This window comes from Cuculus canorus, chromosome 3 (genome assembly GCF_017976375.1).
Source record: "Cuculus canorus isolate bCucCan1 chromosome 3, bCucCan1.pri, whole genome shotgun sequence".
Taxonomy (NCBI): domain Eukaryota; kingdom Metazoa; phylum Chordata; class Aves; order Cuculiformes; family Cuculidae; genus Cuculus; species Cuculus canorus.
Genome location: NC_071403.1, coordinates 68,734,833 through 68,754,470, shown reverse-complemented (window position 1 = coordinate 68,754,470; position 19,638 = coordinate 68,734,833). Strand labels below are relative to the sequence as shown.

Here is a 19,638-nt window from a genome sequence, read left to right as displayed (position 1 = left end):
TTTCATCTGTGATGCTGGGAGAGGACTTTGTCCTTTATCCTCCGCCCCAGGCAGTGATGGGGAGCACTCTCCTCAGGAAGGGAAACGGTGTGTTCACCCATTATGCTGGGAAAGGCCACGTCACCACTCCTCCTGCCCATTACTCACGGCTCCTTTCATATCCACCCTCTCCCTTTCAAAAATAAGCACTGGCAACGAGGGCCTGGATGCTCAGACGCGTTAGCAGTTCCTCCATAACGGCCGGGTTGTTCCAGTGGGTCACACGATGCAAAACTGAATAGAAATGTGTTGGGGATTAACATGTACGGGAACAAAACCCAACGAGGGACGGCACAGACTTCAATTTCTCACACACCTTCATTTTTCTGCATTCAGTAAGGCCTCAAGACACCTTTTAGGAGTTACTTGTGCCAGTCAACAGCAGCTGAACATGAGCCAGCAGTTGGCAAAGGCCACCAGCATCCTGGCTTGGATTAGCCATGGGGTGGCCAGCAGGAGCAGGGAAGGGATTGTCCCCATGGACTTGGTGCTGCTGAGGCTGCACCTCAAATCCTGGGTTCACTTTTGGACCTCTCACTCCAAGGGCCTGGAGAAGGGAAATGGAGCTGGAGAAGAGTCTGGAGCCCAGGGGTTCTGGGAGCAGCTGAGGGCCCTGGGGCTGTTTATCTGGAGAGAAAAAGGCTGAGGGGAGACATCTTCACTCTCTGCATCTCCTGGAAAGGAGCCAGATGGCTGCTGGTCTCTTCTTCCAAGGGACAAGGGACGGACATGAGGAAACGGCCTCAAGTTGCACCAGGGGGAGGTTTAGATTGGATATGGGCAATAATTTCTTTCCTGCAAGAGTGGTGAAGGCTTGGCAGAGGCTGCCCAGGGCAGTGGTGGAGTCCCCATCCCTGAAGGGGTTCAAAACCTGCGTGGCCACTGTACTTTGGGACATGGTTCAGGAGGCACAGTGGGGTTGGGCTGACTGTTGGACTGGATGAGCTTAGAGGTCATTTCCAACCTCAATGATGCTCTGGCTCTAGGATGGTGTCCAAGGCCTCTCCCAGTCATTCACACTCAGCCAGCTTCGCACAAGAAGGACTCTAGGAGAAAGACATCGGTGGTGTTATACATTTTTATTTTCTAATAGGTACAATACTAAAATAAACACAAATTAAAAAAAAGTTTTATTAAAACAAAACTGTACAAAAAAGCAGTTATACTACATTTTAATTACAGAACAGTCTACTGTCCAAAAGGCACTAATCCAGAATAGGAGATACAATGATACAGGACTCATTTTTAACTATTTTAATCAATACAATAGAGCACTTGTTTCTCTGTCCATTCACATATAGAAACAAGGACTTTTGCTACAGTCATTACACATTGTTATAAATATGAGCCCTACATGGAAAGGTGCAGGATCGCTCTCCCTGGGACAAAATTCCATCCAAACAATGTTAGAAATCAAATTGAAAAGAAAGAGCTCAAAGGACCCAAGGGAAGGTGTCCATATTTCATGCTCCTGCAGTTACCTGCATCCGAGGAAACTGTGACGGACGGTAAGGACTCTCGCCTGCATTTCAGAGAGGGGAATGCAGAAAGGACTGTTTTGATTCAAGGGTCTGCAGCAAAACTGGAAGGTGAACACACATCACTTTGTGCCCTAAGTTTTGCATTAAGTTTTTCCACTACCTCCCGTGTAACCCAGTTCTACATTGACGCCCCTTTTCCCTGGATATTCTCCACTAACACATAACTAGCAATTCCTGCGTGCACCAAGGAGGGAAAAAAACTCCATTACTTTGCTTCTTGGAGCAAATGGTGGAGCTGACCCACCTGGTATCTTGCAGACAAACACAGTGATTTGGAGAAAATTTTACAATATTCTTCTTAAAAATCAGCATCTTTTCTTAAGAACCGTGGCACCAGGCCATGAGAAGATGGACTTCATCATGTAAGGCTACAAGTGTTCTTAGAGCAACAGGCCAAACCGTCACGAAGCCACCAGAGGTGTGCACAGCTTGCGTGCAACTCCTGCGATGGAAGGGTGTGTCTGAAGCGGCACAGGGAAAGTTACAACCCATGACACCTTCCAACTCGCCTTCCTGAAAGGAAAAAAATAACCTTTGGCAGTGTTCAGACAGCTGTGGGGAACATGGATTTTCCACAGCACCTTCCTCCATGGTGGTGGTACCTGAGATTCACTCCCCTGTGACACACAGCACTGCTTCTTGGGCTGGTCTTCTTCCATAAGTGACTTCAACACAAAGATCTGCTCATCCTCTCTCCCAATTTACACTACTTCACTCCTGCTCCCCCAAAATTTCAGGCTGAGGACCAGCAGCAAGGATACTATGGACTGTGGTTGGTGTGGGCAGTGTGTGTGTGGAGAACGCCTGTGTGAAAGGAATCACCCAGCACACGAATACTTGACATTAGGATTGGGAGCAATGATAGGACGCACTCAATAAATGTCAGTGTGAAATAAAAAGTCTTTAAGCTGAACAAGCAGCCCTTGTTAGGATTGAGACCAAGGCATGTCTGCAGGGTTTGATGATGAATGTGCGCCGCTGCCCAACTCTTTTCATGGTGGATGAGGTTTAATGCGCAGGTGGGAGAGCGATACTGCACCTTCCGAACAGTGTCATACACATAAGACAAAGACAGGCATCTGGATGTTAACAAAAATAAGTAACAAAGAAATATGATTAAACAAAATCTCTTCTCACATCATCCTATACTACATCCTCCTTCTGCTTAGCAGAAAATTGTACGTACACAAAAATACAAATACACAATTTTGTAGAACAGTCTGATTTTAATATATTTATATATATTTATATTTATATGAGTGGCAGGTTAGTTCATTATATAGAGCTTTTTGCACTTTTGGCTCATATGCAACAAGGCTTTATAAATTCAGCTTTAGCTTTCATTCAGGTTTTATAGCTTCTTGAACATTTGTTTTCACATTTAAAGCAGCATCCAATTTGCAAGAGGAGTTGGTGGTGGCTACAGCAAGGATCAGGTCAAGAGGTTATTTAGGGCGGGGGGAGGAGAATATACATTCCAGTGTGTATGTGTGTGCGCGCGCTAGTGCTCATGTAAAAAAGACCAGACTGTGAACACACGACCCTAGGATACCATGTTTACCTCTTGAGGTAGGCAGAACACCTACAGCAGATGAGACACAGGTGCCATTTTCATTGGGGCACATGGCGGGAGAAAAGAATACGCGAGCGGAAGATGCTGACAGAGGGACATACGGACACGCAAGAACCTGCTGGTGAGGTATGGTGACCAGCAGAGATGGGACACGGCTCATCTTGTACTACTGATGAGTTTGGTAGAGACAAAACATCACCGCAGGCGACTGCCAGCCGTCCAACACACACAACGCTACCGCTACAGCCGTGCTCCCCTGCCCTGACCAGGGATATGAGCCCCTGACCCCCGAGGCAACGTGACAGCAGAACAGCATTAAGACGTACAAAAATCTGAAACAAAAAACACGACTCCCTGGCACCTTGCGTGGGGCTTTTTGCTCCTCTTTCGTGTGCCTCCGATACCATTCCACTGCCTCTTCGCTTCTAGGCTTGCAATACTCACTACTACATTAATCTTTTTCCAATTACAACCACTGTTATCGACATTCACTGAGTTCAGAAAGAAAATAATCACTGTTAAAAAAGGCATCTCTGGAGCAGGGTGAGAGTACAACACTGAAGAGGCCATGTGTGTTACAGGTACCACGAATACGTGGTTTTCATTAATACCCCAGCAATGGATTCCCGGTTGATCATTGCTTATATCAACACCCATCAACATCCTACAAGCTAATTTTCTGTTCTCTGCAGAAGAGATGTCCTTATAGCTTTTCTTGCCAAGAGTAATTTCCTAGGCTTTCCCAACTCATATGTTATTAAGTTGTCAGAGTGAAAACAACATTTTGTTACTAATGAAAAATAAAACATCTACATATGGATTGCTTTCATTTTCAGAATCCTTAAGTGGCACTAATACATCTTAGTAGTGTTCTGTGATTTCCTTTCTCTATGGTCAGAAGAAGTTCTCCATTAATGCAATTTTTTAAACTAGCATTGATATCTCTTTATTTTTTAACTCGAATAAAATTCTCCTGTATGTTTACAAAACTAAAGCCCCCTGCTGATAGCCACAATGACTCTGACAAGATGTTTAGCAGGTATCATTGTTATAAACCTAGAAATAATAAAGAATATAGGAAAAAACTGCCTCTGTGATTTAAAAATGGGCGATTAAATATGCCCATTACCTTTTTCTGTCCAGAGTCTCAGGTGTTTGGTTACCCAGAGGTGCATGTTTAATGCACGAAGCTATTTGGATCCACAATCCAAGAGGCAATTTCCTACCAAATTCTGTTCAAGCTCCCCCTTCTTTACCGGCCACCCCGAACTGGAGATTGCTAAGGTCTGGCTCAGAAATGAGATTTGTTAAGATCCCCACAAGCAGATTAACAACCGAGGGAGCGGCGTGACAAAGGAGAGGAGATTCCTTTCAGGTCAGATTCTGCAGGGCTCCGGACTCCCACTGCTCACCTGGAGTAGCACATGCAGAGGGATCGCAGGGAGGGCTCTTTTCTTAAGAGGGAAATGAGGTCTAAACCTATTCCTCCAGCTTACTCTGGAGTCCTGTTACTCACTTAGGCACTTTTGAAATTGACACTAAGAAAAAAATAAAATTAAGAGAGTACTGCACATATCTCACACTTCCTGGGCTTTTGTCAGCCTTGGGAAGATCATAAAGACCAAGAGGGAGACAGCCAAGGCGATCTGTCAAGAAAATAGTGCTCCCTATGGACATGACTGACTTTCATTTGTCACCCTTTGACAGAACTGCTATTGGACTAAATCGAGTTTAGATTTGTTACTCCTGTATTATCTTTAAGGTAAAGGCCTGTCTTTCGGTATTTCTGTAGCACGATGGTATCACTTTATCATATTGGATCTGACTTCCAAAGAGATGCAGCACTCTCCCAGTTCAGGCCAGCAGCAGCGCGCCCAGTGGTTGCGCTGCTGAGCAATGCGCTGCCCGTAACCCTCAAGAACAACTCTGGCAGCAAACTAAGGAGGGTCAGCTGTTGACGAGATTCAGAAAGATGTCATTAACAGCATGGCTAGAGCCAAAAGCAAGGCAAGAAAGGTTTTTGCTTTTCAGTTTGTCTTGCAATGAGTGATGTAATGGGAAACCTCTCCCCCTCGAAAGAACAAACAGGGCTCTGACCCCCAGAGAGACTAGGAACAAGTCACAAGCTTCAGTTCAGCACAAGATGACATCTAAATTTACGCAGAAGTCAAAGAAAAAGAGAGAATTCAGTGAATGATACTGAAAGATGGGAAGCTCAGAATCCAAACTCTGCTTTCATTATGATTTTTCATACGAAAAATTAATGTCAAGTTTTTCCAATCACCTTCAAATCTAAAACAACTTAATGATATGAAGCAATTCTGGCTGCAAAAATTGATCCCAAACCCTGGGTGAAGGACATGAGAAGGGGAACTGGTAGGCAGCCTCCTTCGGTAAAGCCATATCCACATATCCTGTCCCAAAGCCTCGCATTAAAAAAGCAAGCAATGGGACCTTAACCAGGAAGAACAATGGCACCAGCTAAGGCAGCTTCCAACTCTAAATGCAAGCAAGACAAAGTAAAATGAAAGAAAACAATGCTACTACCTTGTCCCGTTCTGTTAACCATGGTCCAACACCTTGAACTGCCTTACTTCACACTGGAGGTTGCAAGTGAAGAACCTGCAGTAAATTGACTGAATTTATGAGCTCTTTTTTTTTAAATAGTCAGAAGAGCAAAATCTTTCATATTTATGCTACACTGTGGACAATATGTATTTGCACTTCAAGTAAGCAATTGATACAGCATCATCTAAGAGGGAAAAGGAAAGCTGACCCTTCTTGACTTGGACTAAAGTCGTATTAAAGGAATTAAAAGACATCTAACCATAAATACGCTGGTTCAAGGTGCCCGTACAGGAAAAGAGAAGCAGGAGAAACAAAAGAAAGCAGGGAGGAACAAAATGAAAATGGCATAAGTCACCGTACGCTGTGAAAGGGAGAAAGGGCATGGAGACCAAAAAGTGAGAACTAACAGGAGTAGGAGAGGCAGCAAGAGCACAAAGAACTGACCTGAGCACTGTAGCTGTGTGCAAGAAACCTCACGATAGTCTGCTGAGAAGCACTGTTGCATCAAGATATACCTTCATTGTAAGTAATTTTGAGTGTCTGAAGAAGGGCATAGCCCAGTACCAGGCTGCCAGTAAAAAAAAAGATGGTCTGAGTAGTAATAAAAAAAAGATTATACTTAAAGATATTATTTCCCTGATTTTCTACTCTAAGCATCAAAATGAGGGAAGAAAGGAGGGCTGCTAACAAACTGTGCTGGAAAAAAAAATGAGGTCTTTTGGGTAGCAGAAAGCTTGGAAGATTTCATAAGACTGAAGCAAATCTAAGTGTCAGCATTACATTGGATCGATTTAATTAGGATGGAAACAATATATATTCCTTATTTAGAGATCATAAGAAAAAAAGGTTCAGGTCAGAGCACTTCAGTATGAGAAAACCACTAGTAAACCAGGTAACATGCAACTGCCAGGTGTGGAGGAGCTTAGACAAAAGATAAAAGCAATTACCTCTATTGGAAGAACTGAAGTGTGGGAGAGTAATGTGTGACAAATCCAGTACCAATAAGAATCAACTTCAGAGGGAAGTGAATGGCTCAGAGCACTTGGAGGAGGTATAGCTCGAACACTCATCCAGAATTTCTTCAAGGAAACAGGCTTCGTATAGGAAATATGAGGACGCATCAGTTAAGAGGACTTCTGCTGCCTGTGATATTTTTTGAAGCACTCTGGCAACTGATGAAAGCATTTGAAAGAGTCACTAGACACACTGCAGCAAGAGGAAGTGGTCATGACATCAATTTTTAACCATGTTGAATGATTTTCATGTTGAAAGTTCTTGGGCGATGGCAAAAATCATCGCACGGTACCCTTAACAACCAGAATTCACGCACCCGAATGTCTAATGTCATGAACAGCAACAAAGAAATCACGATTAGAAAGTCAGGCTGACCTGGGCTTTTGGTTAGGGCATTTCTGTTTATTCTAGAATAAGAAGTGAAAATAAGAGTTGAACAAAATAATGGTGGTCCAGAGTTACTGCAGCTGCTCAGCAGTGACTAGTACGGGAGTATGTGTCGCTGTGTCAGCAGAGAGAGGGAATCACTGAGATACTGGAGCAAATCGAAGCAATACTGCGGCATACGGAAACCACCTGTAATCACAACTGCATTTGTTCGATTCCTGTTATGGCAGAAGTACAAAGTGTAAAAAGACACTTATCATACATAACTGGAACTTCACGTGGTGTGGAGACATAAGGCACAATATGTTCTCTAATGGAAAGTTCTACTTTTTAAAGAAGTTTTCACTGCAGAGAACCTCTCTACCACTCAAATCTCTATAAATCATTAAATACTATGAACAGGTTATAACGGCAAGAGTAAAAGACAAACCTACCTCTTTGGAATCATAGTTTTACAATTAAGGCCAGAAGGGACCAGTCTATCCTCTACAAGACTGTGAATATTAGATGGTCTCTCAATTTGTAATGCAAGCTCCCTATTCCATCATCTTTCTCATCCAACTGGATGAATGAACCATCCTGCCCTTCCAATTGCAAAAAAACAACCCCAAATCCCCTAAGTGAAAGTGTCTGCCTTTTCCATATAATTCTTTACAAATTTTACCATTCGTATCCAATGGATTTATAAACATAAATGGAATAATATATTTTTTTTCTCAACACAGGTACAAATACCTTCTTAATGTCTAGGGATGCTTCACTGACTCTCTACTCCTAACCAAATGCCTAATTTTCAAGGCTACTCCATTGAGCTGAATTAGTGGCAGTGCAACTTCAGGACTGTTTCGTTCTTGCTCAGCTACAAATCCCAGCATTAATAAGCATTGTTGAAATCTAGGGGCAGCTTCTCATGTCTGACAAGCTCTGCAAATGACAGAATCTATTCCCTTATCTCAATAGCATTAATGTTCTCCATGCACCTGGAGAAAGAGGACTGTGAATTAAGAGCTCTAAAGACAGGAAGAGCTGCAGAATTAAACTGCTACTGCCCAACGTAAACGCTTAGTTGAACCCACAGGCAACTACCTCTGCAGCAAACCCAACAAAAGCACATCTCAAATTTCAGCAACAACTCCTAAATGAACTTTATGACGCTATATGGCATGCCATGAAGACATGCTGACACAAAGAAACATGTTGGAGATCTCAGAGCATTTAATAAACTGCTTCAACTACCTCCTCAATAAAGCATCCAAGATATTTACACTCCTCAAGTAGCAGTTACACAGTTTGTGCAAGTACATTTGTGTAAGTACACACACCAGCAAGATGTTGAGTTTCTTCTTTACCATTTTGAAACCAGCGCAGCTCCACCCACACTTGGATCACTCCATCCAACACGCAGATGAGTGAGGTGTTCCTGCTGCTACTTTCCACTCCAAAATTACAACAAACCTTCTGAACAGAAGAACGGCTTGCACGTGGCAAGGGAGAGTCTATGTCACTTTGGTCTTGGAAAGATCTGTCTACTTGCCATAGTGCGTAACTGAAATGGTTTGCACCCTGGGATAGAAAAACTGGTCAGTGAGTTGATATTCTGAGTTCCTGGCTCTGGTTAGCTCCTGACGGGTATTTTCAGTACTGTCACTACAGTCCTGTCAAAGAGAGATAGCACCAATTTTATCAGCAGGCAGACTTTTCAAAAAAAGATATATCCAAACTCAAATGTGTTTTCGGGAATGGAATATATACTTAACATTCATAATGGAATATATTGGGCGAGAAATACCAATTAATAATTTACTTTTGTTATCTCTCTGCCCTCCTTGAGTGATTTGACAGATAAACTTTGGAAGTAAAATGTATTTTTAAATCTCAAATTATGCAAAATACATCTCAGAAGGCTAAAGTCAACCTCTTAATTACAGAGGTGGGTTATTTAAGCTACATATGCCTTCTTGCCATTACATGGAAGACTTTAATTAGTTAAGGAGAAGGGGTGGGAATAGGAGGATAGAAAGCTGCATGGAGGCCAGTGACAGCAGCAAGTTAACATCTAAAAATATATGTCCTAGAAAAGAAGTTGCTACCATTGCTACTGTGAGTGTAGCACCACCAGTGGTGACCGTGCTGGAAGAACTGAAGCACCTATGCCCCACAGGTCTGTTCTGAACCACAGTGACGTTGGATGGGATTTACACAAGTGTTTCAGCATAAAGAAGCTGAAAAGTAACTGCAGGATAGAAGAGCCTAAGGAAATTCCTAATTTCTTCTGCAGATCTGTTGGAGTTAGGAACCTGCTAACTTTTAAATTTGACTAAGTCTCTGTACACCTCTATGCATACCAAAAAGCTTCAGAAGCTCATCCGATAAGTAACTAAAGCAAGAGAACAGCACTGAGAAAAACTATAGTCAAGAGGCTTAAGGGCAACAACGGACAACAGGCACTGCAGTGCACAAGACTGGTAAACAGAGAACATTTCTCACAAACCCACAGAATAAAAAGGCACATAACACACTATGACAGATCATTTTTGAGAATCTAGCAATGTATCAGAGAAAAGACTGTGATGTTATATTAGCTAAACACCATACATCCTCTCCTTTCGTGAATGGCAAGCAAACTGTCCAGCCACCAATCCAGTTGCAGGTTACTTTGAAATTTCTTAAGAAAAAGGTGACTTAGCTCCTAACACCACAGTTATTCAGCAACAATTGACGATAAGGCTTCCAAACTGAGACACTACAAAGGACAGCTTGGAGTGGCCCTGCCTCAGAAATGGGAGGACAACAGTGCCATCTCTTCCTGTGGGCAAGGTGAGAACGCAGGATGGGTAACTCAGAGGAGCCCTGGATCATGGCTGATCTTCCTCAAGACTGCAATTCTAAAACAAACCAAGAAGAGTGAAACTAGAGCCCTGGGTAATCTGCAATCACGCTGTCACACATAAATAAATGTCTCTTTGCCTTAAACCTCACGGAGAAGCAATATGTACTGGGGGCGGAGTTGGGGACATAAAAGGAAGAGAAGCAGCTTTGCATAGAAAACTAAATGGGGTTTCAGTCTCTGCCATTCTAAGTTACCATTAGGAACAGGTCATCGTTTAAGTTTACAAAGTAGCTGTTTTCCAAGTGTCATGAATAACACTGGTATTAAAGAGAATTAGGGGGCGGAAGATCTTCTGTTTTCAATCACAGAAAAGACAGAAATCCTTTTAATTATGACCATGCCAATCCGCATCTTTCTAAAGCAGCTAATTACATGTCAGGAGGACACCCAGTCATTCAGAAGAACTGCCATCACTTTTACTGCCACACTCTTATGCATTTATCCTACCCATCCCAATTACCCTGGCTGCAGTCTGAAAGGATTTAGCAGAAGTGTGCTGCATGTTTTGATCAGCAGCATACACCCGCTTCCATTTAACAGTGGAGAGAAGAGAGAGAATAAATGGCAGAGCGAGGCTTCTGCCAAGCCATCTGAGTGAGAGATGCACTGTACATACAGAAACATCAAAGGCCCATTATGCAGTTCACTCCAGTTCAATGGGTTTAGCTCACTCGTGCTTGAGCTGTTGGCCAGAGCACTCCAAAGCTTACTGGAAAGAATGGGAAAGAGCACAACATCACAGGATTCAAACCGATTAGTTAGTTTTCTTCATCAGCCCCATTAAAAGGCGCATTTGAAACATGTTTTGTGAATTTTTCCCCTGCATCCACAAGAACAAATCCTTTTCTATCTCCACGACATAAGCTGTCAATATAAGCGCCTGGATACTACACCGATAAGCACGTTGCAGGCGTCACAGAACACATCTTCAAAGAGCAAAACATATTTGTTTACTTCTTTCAGCAAGCTCAAGCTAAACTACGATATGGATTTTGATAAAGGGAGTGTGATAGAAGAACCTTAACACAAAAAGAGAGTAGTTGGTACTGATCATTGGAATTGTGTTGATACCATCTTAGCTCCAGCACTGCCTGTGTTCAAAGGACACCAACGTGAAAATGGGCACAAGTAAACAATTCTAAGCTACTTTTAAGGGATAAAAACTAAGGCCAAGGCTAGTGATGAACAACTCTTCAAATTTTATTCCCCACATCTCTCTTCCACTGGTGCCACAGAGTTTACTTTCATTGATTGGGTTTTATTTATATTTGTTGGACAAAACCCAACATCAAAATGCTGTCTTCTTGACAGTCCTCGAAATGACTGAGTTCACTTCTCTAGTTCTCACACCGTTCTCACACAGGAGAAAAATAATTTTGGGGGTATTTTAGATTCAAATGTATAGCTGCCACCTCTAGAACGCCTCTTTTTTTCATTAATGTGCAATATAGACAACATAGATAAGAAAACAGTAATAGATGCTAAAATGAAGGTTTTAGGGCTATGCTTCTCAGCTTGCCTGTTGGCCAATAATTGATTCAATATCCTGAGTAAACATCCCAACTACAAAAAAACCCAAGGGGGAATGTTTTATTTTGAAATGTCTCTACAACTCTTCTTGTGAACTGCAAAGTACATTTTTGGTCAAGCCACCAACCTTCCCTTCCAAGAAATCACAGTGAAAATGCCTGACTCCATGAAACTCCAATAAATTAGCTGGGATCATGATACAACCCTGACTATTGCTACTAACAAACGCACAGAAGATGTTCAGCTGCCTAATAAGAATGAACACATTAGGTCACTGACATATAACACAGTTTTCAAGACCAATCCTGCCAACAAAGGTTCCTGCCAGACGATAAAAGCTACACCAAATTCAAGATTATTGCCTACAAGCTGAAGACTTTGATGAAAATAATATTATCAAGTTTAATAACTTCAAAAAGTGCAAGAGCTACTTGGGTGGGAAGGCTTGTCTAGAGTAAAAGTATAGTTCATTTTGACAAAACCCCCAGAATTTGCTGGTAATTATCCAATGAACTTGGAAGAAGCTGAGGATGCTGGGGAATAAGGTCTGCACAGTGACGTGGCTGGGCTGGGAGGAGAAACATAAACCTTCTGGATTGAAAATTATTATCTAAAATAAGCAGAATTCCACGGATAAATGGGAGAAAAGATCTTGGAGAGCCACAGATCTCAGTACTATGAGCAGGATCTCACCCTGAATCTTAGCAATTTGCAGAGAAAGGTGTGAATCCAGCTTTGCATCCGAGTTAGGATTACGCATAGTGAAACAACATCCTGTGTTAAGTCCTTTAAGAACAACGATTCTGAGTTTTGAAGGCTGTTATACTAATTTTACTGGGTTTATCTATATGAAAAAATAAACAACTGTTTCCTTATGACACCCTGTTACAACCACCACATTTCCCAGTGACACAACTCTGGGGAAGGCCAGCAGGATGCTTTCATCTCTTTGCAAGCAGCACCTCCTTGTGAAAGAAAAATTCTGCAGCACAGAGGGGAACTCAGTACATTGGTGAGCTCATCTCCATGTTCTTACACAGTCTGAAGGCAGAAATTAACACTTGGGATTCTAGTTGACCCCATGCCAGTCTTTATTGGCAAACATCATTGCTATTTCTCTTCAAAACAACATCCAAATCAGTCCCAAAGTCTGCCTAGTGAAGCCGAGGTATTTTTCCCAGCAGTGGCCAACAGTGAACACTTAAGGAAAGAAAAGGAGGATCCAAGTGAGTATGATGTGACTCTCTCCCAGTCAATACCCTTTCAGCTTCTGATAATCACCAGTTAAGGATTTACTGAACCAAAAATTTCTAGCTTAGCATAGCAGTCAACAGTGGGCTTAAGTTAGCCACAATTTTTCATGTAATATGTGAAATTTTTCAAGTCTGCACTCACAGCAGCAAGACAAAGATAAACCCTCACAAACGAAGGCAAAAACTGATCTGCAGCACAAATGTTATGAAAACATGGAGAACTTACCAGTTTGATGTTAGCTAATGAAACAAACAGAATAATTCAAATATCCCTGAAGAACTATGTAAACAGAGCAAATAATTAATGACATTTATTACTTATGGCTTGATAGAAACGTGGAGACAGACCCTGCAAATAAAGCTCCCCTCTACTAGGAGAACAGAAAGATAAATTCTTATGAATAGCAAAACAGGAAAAAAAAAAAGCCAACAACAAATTATGAACATTTCTTTATAGAAGTCAACACGTATAGATCAGAACTAGCAAACACCACTAGGAAACCTAAGCAGGCTCATACAGATTCACAGAGTAATTTAGGTCAGAAGAGACCTCTGGAGGCCTCTGATCCAACCATTTTGAGTTGAGTTTCGAATATCCCCCAGGATAGGGTTTCCACTGCCTTCCTGGGCCACTGTTCTACCACCTGGAGTATGAAAACATTTCTCTTTATGTTCATCTGGGAATTTCTTTAATGCAATTTCAGCCCACTGCCCTTCACCTTTTTTGCTAGGCAGCTCTGAGAAGAGCCTGTCTCTCTCTTCTGTAAACCCACCTGTTAAGAGAGATGAAGAATGAAACAGAAGATGCTCCCAGAGCCAGCCTGGACAAACCCAGCTCTCACACACTCTCACTACATGACGTGTGCTCCAATCCTCTCATCTCAGCAGCCCTACGATGGCCTCATTCCCACCCAGCACTGCACACAGTGCTCCAGACGTGGTCCCACAGATGATGAACAGAGGGGACTAATTGCTTTCCCTGACCTTCTGAAGGTTCATCCTAATGAGATTCCTTAATTGAGGTAAGGGTGCACTGCTGACTCACAATCAACTTGTTTCCATCCAACATATGAGCAAGGAGCTTAAACTAAGTATGTCTATAGAGAATTTAGAAGTTGTCTCTATAATGTCAGGGAATCAACAGATAAATCTGGTCATTGCTTAGTTTTATTGACTCACAATGCTTTTAAAAACACCTGGGATCTTGTCCTTCAGGAAAAAGGTGGGGCAATTAAAAAATAAAACCAAAACAATAAACCCCAAAACAACCCAAAACTGAAGTGGAGGTAGAAATTGTTGTTTTAAGAAGACGGTAAGAGATGACTCAAGTATAAGGACTCCATGAGCAACAAAATAACAGCCAGAACTTAGTCTACAAAGTTAAAAGCCACCTGTGCCCATCACAGAAGAGAAGCATCCCAAATAATTTCTTCTCTATTCACAGAACAAAAAGGTAGATCCAGTGTGCCACCAGATCTACTTCAAGGGAACCCACACAAGAACAAATTGCAGTAATTCCAGATTGGCTACAACAAATTGCAACCAAATTGCGATGCTACAAAAACGAGGCTTAGTTTACAAGAAAATCCAGAAACAGAAAGGCAAAGATGACTCCCATATTGAAAAATCCTGCCAGAACAAAGGCTAAATTCCACGACACACCACCAATACTTTCACTTATGCTTCTCCTGACACCACATCACACCAGCATCTATTCCATTTTAGCTCATTCATGTCAAACCAAAATGTTATTAGCCATCTGCAAATTGTTCATTATGAACTTTCAGAATAAAGGGAATGGAGTGCTATGAGCATCCTGGTAACAGCTGAAGTCTTACTCTTTCCTCATACCTCTTGATAGTCAAAGAAAAGCCCAAATAGGCAGGGGCAACCCAAAGACTAACAACATGGAAGTAAGCGTCTGGTTCCCCAGTTAAGTCATTTGTTATTTTCGCTGGTGAGAAGATATTTTTACCAGGAAGCTACAGACAAGAAGCATCTGCCAATCTCCAGCTGTTCACAAGGGGTTTGACTATTTAACCTTCAGACTGGATATTGAGGCAGCTACCTGATTGTGACAAACAGGAGTAAGACCAGACTACCCTATGCCAGATGGTACAGAGATGCAGTTTTAGTGGTGTTACCTTGATCCTGCACCACACGAACCTGTAAGCAGGATAGAGAAGTTCTAGTTCTTTTTTAATTCTTCCCTAATGCTTTAAAAAGGCGATGCTTGAAACAATGACTTTTTTTTAAGATGGCATAGAAAGGAATATTTCTTTTAAAATTGCAGCTGTCCAACAGTTTGAGTCTGTTCTTTTTTAAATGAAACAGCCAGAACAAATGGTGGTGGCAATCCCAACGTAAGAGGCCATCGATTATTAAAATCTCCTTACTATAAATCGTGGATGTTGCTTGTCAGCTTGGTGTGTGACTGTAGTATGAATAAGTAGGTAAAATTCCACTAAGGCTATAGTTTGCTCGATCATTCTGCTGTGCAAAAATAGAAATAAAAGCTCTACCCGTCCTTTCACTCCTTAGTACCAAAACATTCACACAGACATAAAGAAAGAAACTGCAGTGGTGCAATGGTTGCTGATCCAATTCCTTTCTTTCCTGAGTCTGCCCTGATGCTACTTATGAATTTGCCTACACAAGAAATGCAATAAAACAGAAAAAAAAGACGGCTTCATTCTGCTTCAGTGATCTATATCTAAGGAAAGCACATAAATTTTCCAATGAAATCCATAAATGAAAGACGAGGCCAAGCCCTACCTATATATCTTCAGCGTTACAGAGACAAAGAGGTGCCAGCTCTGTGCCCTCTGAAAGCACAAAATCTCCTCCACACTTACCTAAGCAATTTTCACAAGATTAACAGACGTAAAGATGATCTCGTTAGCCCAAGCCTTGCAGGGGTTTAGGCTGGCTAAAATCCTGCTGAGGAGCCACAGTTTAGAAGTTCACAATCCTATCTGATAGTTAAGCATGAGGAAGGGATGAGAACAAGCCAAGTAACAGCAACTTCCCTTTGTTCCCTCCACCTTTAGAAGTGGAGGGGAGAAAAGGGAAATCCACCCTTCAGCTTAAGCTGTTTTCCACTTTTTAAGTTATTCCCACATAAACTGGAAAGATAAAAATGGAATGTCATGGAAACACAATGCAAATTTTTATATATCTATATAAAAAAAGTTTACATAGGTTTTTAATTCTTATTTTTAATGTAACACAGCCCTGCCCGTCTCTAACACTTCCCGTGCTGTTTCCATCGAAATGTTTCCTCTTACCGGCAGCAACATATCATTTTATCAGGATGCCAGGAGATCATTTCCACACAATGCCAGCAGATGTAATTTTCTTAGATGCACACACAGTTCATCATTTAGATACTAGATGACAAGGTGATCGCAGGGTGACTCTGTAATGCAAGTTTGCTGTTTGGTATTTTGAATTCTCAAATGATTAAAAAAAAGACTTATCAAATATAAATATCTTTAAGAAAAAAGTAATAAAAGTGCTACATATGATCAAGGAAAACAATTCCATTAGTTTCTGCTACTTAAAGTAGGTTTGCTTTACAAATATTACCACATCCATTATCAGTATGGCTTCCAATTATTAATTAAATTGCTCGTAGCAGTATAGCTTTCTCACATCTTAACAAGGACAGAGTAAAGAGAACACAAAACATTCACACCCCATTTCTCAGGTAAGAGATCCTCCTGCCTTTAAACAAACAAAAATAGTTCCTATTTAGGAGAATATTTATGCTATGATGTTTACCTAGCAAAGGTCAGATGCAAATGTTCTCCAATAACCTTTCACACTAGTCAGGATGTAGGCATTAGTTACACAGATGCGTAAGAATCCACTCACCCATTTTATGACCTTAATGCCTTCCTGCAAAACGTTGCTTTTGAAAGTGGCAAAGTGGAGAAAGGAGTAGGGTAGGGACAGAAAAGGCGAGAGGAAGAATAAAAGGTGGAATTGTTAATGACCAATCAACAGAGTCTAGACCTCTTCTGAGCAGGCACTGCTAGCCATGCCAAATCAGAATAGTGGTTTTGAGAAGTGGACTGTTGTCCGTTAGACATTCAGCTAATTTTTCATATGATCCCAGGCTGGGTTTCAATCATGGTCCCAGAGGCAGAAGGCAGAACTTATCCACTAAGCCATGCAGCTTGTGAGAGCAGAGGATGTCTGTGTTGAATATGTGAACACCAACTGAAATATGTGAATGTGTTTCCAATGGACATTCTCAGCACAGCACTCAAAAGTATATCAAGTCACTGTATGACCAGTGAGGCACAGCTTATTGCAGCTGGAAATCATTTATTCCCATGCTGAAGTGGGGTTTCTAGTGTTCTTTTTACTCTCTGTAGATACTCTCGATCTGGTATCCATCGACCCTGTGCCACTACCTCAGCTTGCATCCTTTCAGTCTCAGAGAAGGAAAAGCTTACAGACTATTTTGTTTTAAACAGGCTCTCTAAGGGTATCCAAGATTTTAAGTGTAGCCTAAGACTTGTAATTGAGGGCTGTCTAAAATACCTGGAAGCACTTCGAATGCTAAGACAGAGCAGCAAGATTTTTTTAGCCACTGGGGCTGGGAGAGGGAGGTTGGTTGGTTGATCGATTATTTATTGGGAATTAATACTGAGAGAGTATATGCAAAGGCTGAGGGCACCATGCCATCTTCACAGAACAAGACCTTAACAGCTAACTGACGTACAAGAAACTGCAAAGTTATACTGTAAGAACACATATTAAGGACCGAGGAAAGTCTGCTAAGGTGCTACGTCTAAAACTAAGTTACTTCTTGCTTTGACCCTCCCCTTTCTTTGTATCAGTCGTCGTCTAGAGCCTCTGTCTTGATCTCGTTGGCTCCTTGCCGGGCCAATGCCAAGATGGTGTGGTTTACCGCTGCCATTTCCACAGCTAATGAAATGGGGTCTTGATGGTCACTATGGCTAGTGCTGTCATCCTGCGCGTGTGGAAAGGAGAAGAGAGAAGCATCGTTACTTCATCAGCAGAAAACCAGTGGATACAAGTACTGTGTGAAGTGATGGGCTAGGGGCAGCAAATTGCACATTCATTACAGGGGGAGGAAGTGAAAGGAGTTTACAAAACTGATTTAGGATTGATTTCCCTCACTGTGCAGACAAACGTAAGCAAGGCAAGGAGTGGCATACCCCATTTTTGAAAGAGAAATTTGAGGGGGAGGGGGAATAGTCTAAAGAAAATACTAAATTATAAACATAAAAGTGACAGCAAGGTATGTCAGGAAACCAAACTAAGATAGGAATCTTTATCCACTGCACAAATTCATGCTATCCCTGCATTTTGAATACTGTATACAGTACCGGTCATTCCACTTTTTTAAAAGAGGACACGACAGAACTATAAAAGGTAGACAGAATAGCAGCCCAGGGGAAGAGAGGTAGGGGTAGCTTCCTCACAAGGAGGGTCTAAACAGACTCAGGTTTGTCAGCTTGGAAAAGAAATGGCTGATGGTTGATATGGCAAATGTTTATTACAAATAATTAGTAAACAGATAACAAGTTTTCACAGCTTCTGATCTAATAAACAAGGGCACTCATTGGAATAACAACACATTCCAAAGCAGCAATGGCAAGCACTGCTTCACTTATCGTCGTCCAGTTATAGGATTTGCCAATTTAGATATCAGACAAAAGTGAAAATGGCTTTAAAAGGAGGAGTGGGGAGGTAGACAAGTGCAGGGAAAATTAGTTTACTAATTAGTCTACTAAGTAAGGCCAGGTTGGATGAGGCTTTAAACAACCTGATCCAGTGGGAGGTGTCCCTGCACGTGGCACGGGGATTGGAACTGGATGGGCTTTAAGGTCCGTTCCAACCCAAACCGTTCAATGATTCTATGATTCTATACTAGGAACTATGAAAACTGGAAGTGGATACAGTGCCTGGCTCAGAAAGCCTCTCAAACTGCCGACTTGCAGAAGCTGGCAGCTACTATAATAAAATCATTCTATATATTATCATAGAATCATAGAATGCCCTGAGCTGGAAGGGACCCACAACAATCGTCGAGTCCAACTCCTGTTCCTGCATAGGACAACCCCAGGGCATTGTCCAAATCCTTCTTTTTCCTTAGATACTACTACTGATCTCAATCAGAAACAGGACACAAACCTAGCCTAAGCCTTGGTCTGAGCCAGTGTCCTGTGATGAGACTGAATTCAAACAGGTATAGGGAAAAAGATGCTGAAAACCTCCTAGACTGCTGAGAAAACCAGTGCAATGATTTGGGGGGACTGGAACTACCATAATTCAAATACGAAGATTCAGTTCTCCAGCCCATTGAACTACACGCCACAAGTTTTTTAGTCTGCTTTCTGAAAGGCAAAGTCTCTCAGCTCAAAGAGGACCACTGTGATGATGGTTGTGACGGCTAGAAGGCAAGACTACCACAGAGAAACTGCTGCCACAGGACTGCAATAAAACTTAAAATCAATGAACAATAAGGGCTGCCTTCTACAGGTGTGCAAAGGCCGTGTGAGGCACACTCAAAAGCCTGACAAATCTAGCATAGATTTTAGAGTGAGAAGTGCATGTTTATCACTCCATATCAGAAACAGGGCCTGGTTTCGACTGATAAGATATCATTCAAATAGCAATATCCAATCTCTAATTCCATCCATGAAATAAATTCTTCTGGGACAGTGGACAAAATTATGGTGCTTTCTCCTCTTCCAGACGGGGTACTAATAGTTACCACACTCCATGATCTCCATGACCCCCAGAGGCATTCAAGGCTAGGTTGGATGGGGCTTTGAGTAACCTGATCCTGTGGGAGGTGTTCCT

General features: G+C 41.9%; 1 protein-coding gene across 20 annotated transcripts in view; it reads right to left on the bottom strand.

Annotated features, from left to right (window-relative positions):
* Window positions 1-1,108: 1,108 nt before the first annotated feature.
* HMBOX1 (homeobox containing 1) overlaps window positions 1,109-19,638 on the bottom strand; it is a 145,289-nt gene continuing 126,759 nt past the window's right edge. For 15 of the 20 annotated variants that reach the window (XM_054061911.1, XM_054061910.1, XM_054061908.1 and 12 more), the window contains one exon: window positions 1,109-17,779. In XM_054061911.1, the coding sequence (XP_053917886.1) occupies window positions 17,642-17,779 (138 nt within the window). In that variant the 3' untranslated portion in view covers window positions 1,109-17,641. The remainder of the gene's footprint in view (window positions 17,780-19,638) is intronic. The other 5 variants (XM_054061921.1, XM_054061922.1, XM_054061926.1 and 2 more) reach the window with 3 other exon arrangements.